This window comes from Bos grunniens, chromosome 7 (assembly GCF_055505025.1).
Source record: "Bos grunniens cultivar Pamir isolate PY7600 chromosome 7, Bosgru_T2T1.0, whole genome shotgun sequence".
NCBI classification, from domain to species: Eukaryota; Metazoa; Chordata; class Mammalia; order Artiodactyla; family Bovidae; genus Bos; species Bos grunniens.
The window spans coordinates 69136273-69148990 of record NC_141171.1 but is presented as its reverse complement, the minus strand read 5'-3'; the positions used below and the strand labels follow the sequence as shown (position 1 = coordinate 69148990).

Below are 12718 nucleotides of genomic sequence, written 5' to 3'. Positions count from 1 at the left end.
GCCTTAAGGGCTTTGTGTGTGTTTTTCCGTGTTCAGAATAGTCTTCTTAACAATACTTGCCTGTATCTTTACCTACTCTACAGGTCTCCACTTGACGTTGCTTTCCCTAAAATGCCCTCCCTTGGGTTTTTCTCTCATCACACTCAGTTCTTCTCTTTAGTGACACTTACTGTCTATAATTTGAATTTATCTATTTATTTTCTGGCATTTCCCCTACTAAAATGGAAGCTCCATGAAGCCAAGAATTGTGTCTGCTTTGGTCACATGAGGGACTCAGAGCCTGGCACATAGTTAGCTCAAGGTGAGCAATGAGGAGGAGGAGGAGGTTAGCGATGAGGAGGAGGAGGAGGAGGAGGATGGGTTTTAGACTGTTTTGTCTAAAACTTGAATGTGGTTTTTTTGTAAATGCCCATTTTTCTAAGATAGCCCTTAGCTTTCATCAGGTTCTTAAAGGAGTCAGAATCTCCCATAAAAGCTAAGAGCTCTGAGAGCATTTTATTGAGTTGAAATCTCAGAAGGTATTGAAATAGCAGATTGGAGAAAAAAACTCATTCCAGGAAAGCTGCCTTTCTGAATGATCAATAATACTTGCCCTGCTCTCTCCTGAGTGCAAGCAGCTGTTTTTCTGGTACTTTAGGAGGTCTCCAGCCTTTGAACACTTGTCCGGAAGTAGAGATAGAGCAGCAATGACCGCTGACCCCGACTTTATCCCCAAATCTCACAGCTCTCCATTTTTAGAGCACATCTGATTCTAGTCCTGGGTATCCAACTGTGTGTCAGGCCCTCCCACTTAGATCACAGTAATACTAATACTAGTGCTCAGTCTGTGCCAAGTATCTCTCTAAACACACTGCATATCTCCACAACAATCCTTTAGCCTGGACTATTCCTATCCCCAGTTTGTCAGATGAGGAAGCCGAGACACAGAAAAATGAGTTTTCTTGCCCAGGATCACATCACCAGGAACCAAGGAGCTAGAGCTGGTACTCAAAGAGTCTGCTTCCAAAGCTCAGTGTCCCGCAGAACATTAAATTGGACACATCCAAACCTGAACACATCATCTTCCTATAAACCTGCTCCTCCTGAATCCTTTATCTCAGAAAATAGCACCATCATCTTCTCAGTTGTCCAAATTGGAGAGTTCTGAGTCATCCTGACTCACTTTTTCACCCTCCCTTTGGAGCCACTCAGTCTTGTCCAACTCTTTGCAGCCCAATGGACGGCAGCAAGCCAGGCCTCCCTGTCCATCACCAACTCAAACTAATGTCCATCGAGTCAGTGATGCCATCCAACCACCTCATCCTCTGTCATCCCCTTCTCCTCCCGCCTTCAATCTTTCCCAGCATCAGGGTCTTTTCCAATGAGTAGGTTCTTCGCATCAGGTGGCCAAAGTATTGAAGTTTCAGCTTCAGCATCAGTCCTTCCAATGAATATTCAGGACTGATTTCCTTTAGGATTGACTGGCTTGATCTCCTTGCAGTCCAAGGGACTCTCAAGAGTCTTATCCAACACCACAGTTCAAAAGCATAGATTCTTTGGGATTCAGCTTTCTTTATGATCCAACTCTCACATCCTTATATGACTACTAGAAAAACCATTTTCCCCATGATAGCACTTAACATGCTACAGAACCGTTGCTCATTGACTTGCCTATCTCTCTCACTCAACCCAATGACCCACAAGGGCATTGTGTCCCCAGGTCTAGCATGGCACCCAACACACAGTAGGGACATAATGAATGATGATTAAATGGCGAGATTCTTTTACATAGGATTCCTTTTCTCAACAACTGTTTCATGGATACACACCTTATTTTCCAAACAAGCAAATCCCAGTGGACAGAGACTCAGTAATTCTTTCGTAGCCTATAGAGGAGCTCAGATTGATAGTAAGTGAGGACACATTACTGCCTGACACTGTTATGGGCAGAAGTTTTATATTCCCATCTTTTATGGAAGTTATGCCTTGCCTACAATGACACAACCGATAAGAAATAAAGCCAGGGGACTTCTTTGGTGGTCTAGTGGCTAAGACTCCATGCTCCCAATGTAGGGAGCCTGTGTTTGATCCCTCGTCAGGGAACTAGATCCCACATGACATAGCTAAGACTTCTCATGCCACAACTAAAGATCCCGCATTCAGATCAAAGATCCCAAGTACCGCAACTAAGACCTGGTGCAGCCAAAAACAAAAAACAGAACTAGACGTGGGGTTTCGTAGTCTTGGCCCTGGGACTTTTCCCTGTCTTCACCCCAATTAACTGATCATGTAGTTCTCATGAACTACTGGATTATAAAGGAGGGTCTCCTGCTGGTGGGTGAGATTCCCAGTGGGACTGACAGAAGGCCTTTTGTGCCCGTCTAGGACCAGCTCGCAAGCTGCTCCAGTGGGCCCACAAATAGAGGCTCACAGGGCTGGCTGAGGGCTTGCCACCCAACACCCCATCCACACCTGCCCCCTCAGGAGCCTACCAGCCCGTGTGGCGCCCGAGGCCACCAGTCGCTGTAGGCCCTTCTTCTTGAGGATGATGCTGCTGCCGACGAGGAAGCTGGACAGGATGGCCAGCCCCAGACCGACGTAGAAGCTGTAGTTCTTCCTGAACCTCTCCTGCCAGCTGTTGGAGGTGACATTGCTGGGCACCTCAGGCTGGAGGTCACTGATGATCTGGCACAGGACTTTTTGGGAGGAGCAGTACAGGCTGATAAGGGAACCTGGGAAGAGCATGGTGAGAGAGTCAGGTGGGGACATCTGCGTGCTTTAGAAGCACTGGGACTGGCCACTGTTTCAGACTCCATGCTTCAGCTACTACCGCATTCCATCCACATCCCGGGCTCCAAACTAAAAAGGAACAGTTAAGGTTCACCGAGTGCTTACTCCAGACAAGTGACTTTATGAACTCAAGTCCTTCCAACCACATGTCAGGTAAGCACTGTATTTGATTCCCATTTCATAGTTGTGGAGATGGAGGCCATGAGAGGTCAGGAACCTTGCCTAAGAACACAGGCTGTCTAACTCCAGAGCTCCAGCACCTCATCACTAAGCCAGAAAGATGCTCCCACACACCAAACAGGGTCCCCCCAGCTCTCAGGCATCACTGAATCCAACCTCCTGGCCTCCACAGGAAACATCTCCCACCCTCCGGGCACAGAGGCCTCCAACAGCTCAGGAGCACACATATTCTCCCCTTCCAGAGGCTTCTTCACTTACATATACTTAACTCCAGCCACAACAGGGAGTCCCTACAAGTAACAGGAGGGAGCGAGGCTGGAGTGCACAGCCCCTCTGAGGCCTGAAGGTGATGAAATACCAGCATCCTGTCTATGAGAACCAACCATCCCAGGTCTTACTTCGAAGACCTCTGATGCACATGGTCAGTGGCTGGGGCCTCCTTCAGGCCTCAGAGGAATCAGGGTCCCTGCCATCCCACACAGGCTTTGTCTAGGCTCTCTTTCTAAGTCCCCGAGTCTGCAAGAGTCATCAGTTCTCATGCCCTTCAGCTAGCACACTCTTGCTGGTTCTTCTGGCCCAAACAGCAAGGACAAGAGGACAAACCTGGGCATGAGAGGCAGACCCTTAGTCAGTAGAATGAAGCTGCCCAAGTTCAAGGAATCAATACAAAACACAGGCTGAGACTCATAGGGCCCACCGCTCCAGAACTTTCCAGGAGCATCTTTGTCATGGAAATGGCACAGTGATGATGTCTAGGGTTTTACCTGAAGAAACTGGGGCCCTGACAAGCTCGGTAACCTGGGGCTACATTGGCGATAAGCAGTGAAACCAGAATTATTTCTCAAGTGAATAGAATGCCAAAGTCCATGCTCTCAGTCACTACATACCCTTCTCAAAGCAGGCGGCAAGGGGGCTGGGTTTCACTCAGCCTCTTGAAGGTTATCTTAAAATATGAACTCACTACTAACATTTAAAAATCAGGAGATTTCCCACAAAAACTCCACTTCAGGGCTGCCTTTGCTTACCTCGCTGGGTATGCGGTCCCATAGGCAACCGCTGGCCACAGCTCAGCAGGGTTTTTGTCCCTAGATAGGACATGATCTTTGCGATTGCCCCGAGTCCATACCCAGCTCTCTTCAGTCATCATTGTTTTGTTCTCGGCCCCTTGAAGCATCTGAGTTTGTGACTTTTGGTGGAGAAGGTCTTTTTCAAACTGTGTGTCACAAAGACCCAAGCTCCCATGCCAAGGATATAACGCTGGGCCTAGCACTTCCCCTTGGGCCAAGCTAGACCTCTGGGCCTGCACTGGAAGAGCCTCAAAGCCCAAAAGGTGAGGCAGCTTTAGCTCTGGCACACCTGGAGCACAGAGTGGCATTTTGGTGGAACAAAGGAAGGGTGATGTTGACCTTGCTTCCACAGCAGAGAAAGCATGGAATAGCAGCAGCCCATCTAACTGTCTTTCTTCTCAGCTGGGAAAACGGAGGCCCTGAGATGGGGAAGGATTTGCTTGAGTCTCACAAAAGCCTGGAGGCAGAACTGGGTCTGGAACCTAGCAGAGACACCCAGGCATCTTTTGCAGTGGGAGACTTCTCTTTCCCACACCTGTGTCACAATCCAGAGAAGAGGAGATGAGAAACCATCTGGGTCCTTAATCAGACTTGTCCTGACTGCTCACTCCTGTTCCTCCACTTGGACAGGAGTCAAGTCCTGGGAGTTCCCTGAGCTCAGGAAAAGAGCCAGAGCTGGGAGGATGCTGGCCAAGGAAGGCAACTCCTCAGAGGAAGTCCAAGCCCACCCCCACGCCCTTCCCCTGCCCTCCTGAAGGTACACCTCCAGCAGGTGGAGCCAAAGGGTGGGCTTAGCAGTTTGGGCCTGAGGCGCCCATGGAGCTTAGTGCCTCCATCAAGTCAAGTCTTCCCAGAGAGGGGCAAGAAAAGGAGGGAAGGCTGAGGGCCAAAGGGAACCCAATCCTGAGGAGGATGAGCAGCTGGCCAATGGATGCTGGGCCAGATGATCCCTACCTCTCCCCTAGAATATGCTAGGACTGGAACATATTTATCCCCAGGGGAAGGTGAGGCTGAAAATGGACTGCATTGTTGTTCAGAAAACCAAAGACAGCCAACACCCAACAGGCCTGTTTTGAAAGCTTCACTGGAGAAGAGAAGTTAGAAAAAACACGGATATTCCATAGGCTGCAATACCAGGACAGGTAGAAAAATGGACATATGCCAGAAAATGGGGTGAGCACAGTGGTGTGAGCACAGTTTTTGGAATCCAAGAGCCCTGGTTTTATATTCCATATCCCCACAGTATTACTTTGAGCAAGTTCATCGGCCTTTTCAGAGCCTCAATTTCTGTCTCTGGAATGATGACAGAGGTGGTAATATCTACCTGCCTTCTAGAGCTGTGTTAAGGATTAGTTGGGATAATGCAAGTGAAAAGCCTAGCTCAGCATCTTTCCTTTTCCTTTCCTGGGTTGTTCCTTTCCTCTTTTTCCTAAAAGGTGGATATGGGTTTGAGGGTGGTGGGGTTCTGTGCCCACTCCCCTGTCTCTGGTGAGCCCCAGGGAGACAGGCCTGGGCAGGTACTAATATCCAAAGCAACTATACATAAAAGAAACCCCAACACGCTCCCCTCAACCCTTTGGATGGACCAGCTCCAATCAATCAAGCCACGCCTCCTTCTCCCACTCCCCGCTCTTCCCCCTCTCCCTGGCCCCTAGGTCCAAGGAGGGGGAAAGTCAGCCAGAAGCCTGCTCCTTCCTTAGACGGGCCGAGAACTAGGTGGGGTGACAAGTGCGGACCCCCTGCCCCGTTTGGGGTCCCCTGGTAGGAGAGGACGCGGAAGAAAGGAGCAGCGCGAAGGAAGGGAAGGCAAAGCGCAGGGTGCACCGGGTCCCCGCCGGTCCCCGCCGGCTCCACGCACCGTTCTCGCAGCTGCTGTTGCTGGCCGGCAGCTCCATGGGGCTCTGGGCGCTCGCACCGACTCACGGGCTGCCGGCACCCCGGCTCCCCGGCTCCCCGGCTCCGGAGCAGGTGGCTGAGAACTGTCCCAGCATGGCCGGCGTGAGAGGAGCCGCTGGGGTCGGGACCCGGGGGTGGGGAGAATGACGCGCCCCAGAGGGGGAGGGTCCCCGGGGAGGAGCCACCCGGCCTCTTGGGCAACGCTCGAGCTGCCCGCGGAGGGGTGCATGCCCTCCTGGGGTGCGGAGGCTGCCTGGCACACTGCGAGGGATCACCACCGCACACCACAGGGTGCGAGAGGGCGGCCCCCGGGCGCCGCCCGGCTGCGCGATGCCGGACGACACCCAGTTCCGTCCCCGATGACAGTTGATGGGCTGCAGCCTGGCTGCAGAGGGAGCAATTTTCTGGCCGAGGTGGAAGTGGGAATGTGGGGGTGGAAAAGGGGGCTCTGCTGCCAGCTGGAGCCCTCTTGGGCCAGGGGTGTCTGGGACCCTGATTTTTTTTTCCTTTCTGCCTGCCTTCCCGCCTCCCTGCCTTATTCGTTCATTCTACGTACCTACGATAGGCACAGGGACATTAATAGGTAACAGGTACACAAAGTAGATACTCAACAAATGGTTCATACATATATGTGGAATGAATGAGGGGTAGAAACTTGGTAAACTGAATGAGAGAAGGGAATGAAGTACTTAGAGATCAAAATGAATCAGAAATATTCCCTGTCCCCTAAGAACCTTATAAATCATTAATAGGAGAAACAAAATGGGATCAACTCCCCAGAGACTGGGGCTTTCCAAATCACCATTAAAAAGAAAAATGGAGGTGAGGGAAAGTACATTTGTTACTGTGGGGTCTAGAAAAAGTTCAAGAAACACTGAGCTAGACCATAAAAACACGTGGGCAGTCCTTTCTTATGGGCCAGTCACAGCTGTTAGTGCTGAAAAGTCCCCAGTTCATTTAATCCTCGTGACAACCTTACTTGTAGCTTTATGATTTAAAGAAAGGAAATCGAGGCACAGAGAGATCGAGCAACTTGCCCTGGGGTCCCAGCTAGGAAGTGCAAGAGCCCAAATGAAATGCATGCTCCTAGCAGCCACACCAAGCCTGGCATTTTAGGCCAAAATAATCTTGTGCTCCCGAGTAGCGAGGACATGGGACTGCCATGTTGTGGTCAGTTCTGTTAGGTCACTGGCCTCCTGGAGGAAATAGCTTCTTAAAGTAGTTATTTATTGAGTCCTCACTTCCAAACAGGTACTAAAGCCTTACAGGCATGTTTTATTGAAGCCTTCTGTGAGGTGGATGCTACCCTCCATGGTATAGATAAGGGAAAATTGTATAATTTTTTGATTATGAAATAATTTTGAATTTACAGAAAAGTTAAAAAAATATTACAGAGAGTTCCCATACCTGCCACCAGTTTCCCATAATAACATCTTATATAGGAATAGAAAAAGTCATATTTTAAATACGGAGAAACACACCCCTCCCAACACCACAAGGTCCCATAGCTAGTAAGTGAGGGTGTCAAGAGTAAAAGAGTTGCTGTGCCCCGAGCTGTCTCCCCAGTCACCACCCTCCATCCTTTAATGGTGGCCTTCTAGCTGGGCCTCAAAGGATGGGTTCTTCCAGCATGTGGCTTCCCTTAACTTACTGAATGACTTGAAAAAGTTACCTCGTCTCCAAAAGGTTCTGTTTCCTTACCTGTCAAATAAGACAACCCTTTCTGCTCCTTTCTGTCTGTGTGTGTGTGTCTGTGTGTATTCATTATCTGTAAACTTTACCATGGGGTCTAGGGTAGGGTAGGTAGGGCAGAAGTCCAGAGATTAGAAAGGAAAGGGAAGCAACAGATCCAAGTTCATATGTCTTTACCCCTAACATCCAAGCTTGTCCCTAACCTTGGAGGAATGTGGCACTGGGGTTCAAACGGAGGTGAGTACTTCTCAAGACCAGCATGAATTGGAATGCACAGCAGCCAGAAACAGATTGGCCCTCCTGGGAAACTTCAGATTGGCCCTCCTGGGTACTTCGTTACAGAAAAATGAATGAGTCTATGCCACCATGAGGGAGAACATGACAAGAGAATTTAGTTTGTCTTTGCTCTTACCTGGGCTTCCCAGATGGTGCAGTGGTAAAGGATACACCCGTCAACGTAGGAGATGCAAGAGACACAGGTTCGATTCCTGGGTTGGGAAGATGCCCTGGAAAAAGGAAATGGCAACCCACTCACTCCAGTATTCTTGTATGGAAAATCCTGGAAAACAGAGGAGCCTGGCGGGCCACAGTCCATGGGGTCGCAAAGAGTTGGACACACCTGAGCATGTGCACACTCTTAGCTAAGCATTTCTGCCACTCAGATCCCACCTGTGCTATAAAACAGAGTCCATCTCTGAGGCTGGCCAAGGTACAACCCTCAAACTCTCACTGCATTTTTCCAAGGACACAGGACAAGAGAGATGGAGTGCTTCGCTTTAGCCTGGGCTTTTTAAGTCACAAGAGAAGATCTTGGGTTATCACTGCCTTATGCCAGAGCTGAGCCTAGATCGTGGGAGACAAATACATGCCTGCTCTTTAATACATTAACTGTATACATGCTTGTGATTTGTGGAGCTGCTAAATTTCAGACTATGGGTTAGGGGCCCCCTTGCCCAGTTTAAGGGCAATACTGAGTTCACCCTGTGCTTTGAGGCAGGGCTTCTCAGAGTTAGATGGATTTCATGTTTTAGGGCAAAGGGCTGAGGTGGAGGGAACTGGGATCTATTGGAGGGCCTTCTACACCCTCTCTGGGCCTCCAGGTCCCTGTTTGTTCTAGGAGGGGGTGGAGCCTCCCCAGGCTGGCATCTAACATCCCGGGAGTGCAGACATGAAGGGCCCCATTGAACTGCAGGCTCCTCGGCTGCTGTCCTGACAAAGCCCTTTTCTCCCTGAGCCACAATAGCCCTGTCAGGTAGGTAGCAGGGCTGCAGCATTGTCTCCCCAGAAAAGAACAACAGGGTTCACTGTCCATCTGAGGCTCAGTCTCCCAGGGGAGGGCGGGTAGCTTTGGAAGAGTCTAACCAGTCAGAGACAGATGGGCTCTGTCCTTAGCCAGCCAGGGATGGGCGAACCAGCTACATCTCATTTGGCCACTTATTCAGGAAGGAGCAGGAAAACAAATTTACTAAAACCCGAATTCCTAAAAATTTGGCTTTTTAAGTACATGTCCAAATATTTGATGTTATAGAGCTGCACTGTCCAATATGGTAGCCACCAGCTCCATGTGGCTATTTAGAACTTAGAAAGCAGCTAACCTGAACTGTGCTTTATGTGTAAAACGGGAACTGTTACCATCTGGGGCCAGATAACCCTCTGTTGTGGGGGGGCTGTCCTACGTACTGTAGGGAGTTTAGCAGCATCCCCAGTCTCTGCCCTTTGGATGCCAGTTGCACACACATACCTCAGCCTGCCATCCTCTACCCCTCTTGGTTCTGATAACCAAAAACATCCCAGACAATTGCCAAAATCGCCCCAGATCAAGAATCATCCAGATTTCAGAAACTTAATAAGAAGAAAAGGTATACAATATCTCATTCAATAATTTTCTAGTATTGATTACACGTTGACACGATTATTTCTTGGATATACTACATTAGGTACAACACGGAAGTGTGGTGCTGGAGAAGACTCTTGAGAGTCCCTTGGACAGCAAGGAGATCAAACCAGTCAGCCCTAAAGGAAAGCAACCCTGAATATTCACTGGAACGACTGATGCTGAAGATGAAACTCCAATACTTTGGCTACCTGATGTGAAGAACTGACTCATTGGGAAAGATCCTAATGCTGGAAAAGACTGAAGGCAGAAGGAGAAGGGGGTGACAGAGGATGAGATGGTGAGATAGTATCACCGACTCGATGGACATGAGTCTGAACAAACTGCAGGAGGTAGTGAAGGACAGGGAAGCCTGGTGTGCTGCAGTCCATGGAGTTGCAAAGAGTAGGACACAACTTAGTGACTGAACAGCAATCAATTACTAAAACTACTTTTCTCTACTTCTTTTTACTCTTCATAAAGTGGCTACTGAACAATTTCCAATTATTGGGTTGGCCAAAAAGTTCATTTGAGTTTTGCCATATGATCTTACAGAAAAACCCAAACAAACTTTTTGGCCAACCCAATATATATAGAATGCGGCTCACATTCTTTTTCTTATAGGACAGTACTCTTACAGAGGAAGAGACTGAGGGCCAGAGAGGAAAGATGACCTGTGGTGGTTTACAGAGCAACACAGAGGCAGAGGCAGAGTTCCAATCAGGTTTCCAGACTGGCACCCCAGACCAATGCTTCTAGTCCCACACAGTTTCACAGCAGAAAGGATATCCTAAAATTGATATATGGGATGTTTCCAGTGTGGTGTGGCTGCAAAGCAGTGGAGGAAGAATATAGAGTAAAGACATGAGTAATAGAAATGTTATTTGTAGAGGGCTTGCTATATATTTTATGTATGCTCATTTAATCTTTGCAACAACCGTGGGAAGCAAAGGTTTATTATTTTCCAGTCCAGTGAGGACACAGCCTGTAATGTGAGAAGCCAAGAATTAAAGGCAGACACTCTCTTCAATACCACACACACTACTTACAGTCCCAAGTCTAGTACCATCCCATGAGACTTGGGTAGGCCACTTTTCCTCCTGGCATCCTATACCAGGTAAAGGGGCTGGAAAAGATGCAGCTTGTGGTCCTTTCCAGTCCTGGAGAGCTGGTCTTCAGGGCAGGGAGGGGATGGACAGAGTGCTGTCACCTCCTCCAGGCTGACCTGGAATCATAGGAATCTCGACGGTAGGTATGCAGAGGCCAGCCCACTCTCCTCTGGGTGGTTCCCTGTGATGGTTGCTGGCCTCAAAGAGAGCTTTACTGTCTTACACTCATAAAGTGCATAAGAAATAATGCTTAGAATGGACACCAGTGCACTCAGACTGGCCCGAAGAATGAGCACTGTGCCCAGAGATGGGGTCCACAGGCAACTGGCATCAATCATGGTTATTAAAAAGCACATCAAATCCTTCCTCTCTATGGTAAGCACTGTGCAGGCACTGGGCATCGTAATTCCTGACTCTGGGTACTGGGTACCATTTTAAGTCCCATTTTATAGATGAAGGAACTGAGGTCCAGAGAAGTGGTGGGAGGACTTTGCCAAAGTCATACACAGAGGTAGGGACCAAATTTCAAGCTGGGCTTGGGCATCCCCAGAGTAGTGCTCTTAACCCAGGCACTGGTTTAAGAAGCCCAGAGACTTCTTCCCAGACCTCTTCCTGGCTGTTTTGTATGGGATAGCTGGGAAGATTGGCACCATCCAGGAACTATATGGAGCAGCCATACAACCTTCTCATCAACCATCCTTCAGAGTTAGAGATGGAAGGGCTCAATGAATCCCACCTTCTGAGTTGGCAGATGGGGAAACCGAGGCACAGGGAGAGGTAAGGTCATGCCCAGCATCACTCTGTTAATTAGTGGCAGAATCAATGCTTCACCCACAGTCACTGGAATCCCAATCCAGTGACTTTTATCTCCTACTAAGCTTTCTTTCTGGGCTGAAAGGGCTGACCTGAGGGCAAATAATAACAGGTATTACTTCCTGGCCAATTTTTAAGGCTGAGCCAGTGCACTGAGACGTTCATACACATTATCCCATTTACTCCTCACAGTAAACCTGAGTTAGGTACTGACTGCTATGATTCTTATTCTAGAGATGAGAAAAATGAGGCTTAGAAAGGTTAAATAACTAGTCTGCAGTTAAATAGTGGGGCTAGGATGAAACCCAGAAGCCTGAACCTAGAGCTATTTCTCAACCGCTCTTCTCAATCTGATCACACCAGTTATGGGGTCCTCCATCAGAGCATCTGCCTACAGGTGGAAGGAGTTCCACATTACAACAGAGGGCAGAGCTCACTCCAAGGAATGCTATGTGGAAGGGCAGCATTGCTTGGCCTTGGTGTGGGTGTGCAGAGAGCCTAATGCACTTCATGTATGGCAATGAACTTCAGATCTTATCAAAGTTTAACCAACTGGAGTTAAATAATACTGATTTAAACTCTTACTTGCTGCACGGCTTTGGTGCTGCAGGTTCTTTGCATACGTTACCCTGTAATCCTTACAGCAATCTCACGAGGTACATGAAGTTCTTCTAGGTTTACGCCTGATGACAGTGAGACTCTGAGAGGTCTGGGGACTTGCTCAAGGTCGCACAGATAAGAAGTGGCCAGGCTGGGGTTCAAGTGGGTCCTCAGAGCACTGGTGTGGTCTCATCCTCATTCCTGCCTCTCGGTGGTCTGAGTCACTGCTCAGGTCAGCACCTCAGGGTGAGGGATCTGCGGGACTGTGGTGACACTGGTCCCCTCTGCCTGCTGGGATCTGTAGCACCTGGCACATGGGAACACGGAGGGTAGGGGAGCAGCGAGCTTTGTGGCCAGAGGGAAGACAGATCCTAAAGTGGGAACAGTCAACTAGAAAATGAAGGACACATTTAAGCTGTTTTCCCCTTTTGGATTTAAAAAAAATACACCCATCTTGGACTCTGATGCCCGAGAGGCTGGTGTTAAAGAGTCAGGCCATATGAGTCCTGGTCCCCATTCTATCCCTAACATGCAGGTCTCAGGTTCCTCATTATGTGCTATGAAAATAAAAGATCTTTAGTATTTTTTTTTTTTTTTGGCGGTGGGGGGTCGGCATCAAAACCATTTTTCCGAAGCTGCATGAAAGGACAACAAATAAACCTCTTTAAAAAGGAGCTTCTCTTATTGATTCAGGGCAAGAGCCTGGAAACTTGTCCCTT

At 48.8% G+C, this 12718-nt stretch overlaps 1 protein-coding gene across 3 annotated transcripts in view; it reads right to left on the bottom strand.

Annotated features, from left to right (window-relative positions):
- NIPAL4 (NIPA like domain containing 4) overlaps positions 1-12718 on the bottom strand; it is a 36833-nt gene that overhangs the window by 9684 nt on the left and 14431 nt on the right. For 2 of the 3 annotated variants that reach the window (XM_086412637.1, XM_086412640.1), the window contains exons 1-2: positions 5875-6026; positions 2472-2711 (exon numbers count right to left, since the gene is read on the bottom strand). In XM_086412637.1, the coding sequence (XP_086268763.1) occupies positions 2472-2711; positions 5875-5911 (277 nt within the window). In that variant the 5' untranslated portion in view covers positions 5912-6026. Of the gene's footprint in view, positions 1-2471; positions 2712-5874; positions 6027-12718 lie in introns of those variants that run through there. The other variant, XM_086412641.1, reaches the window with a different exon arrangement.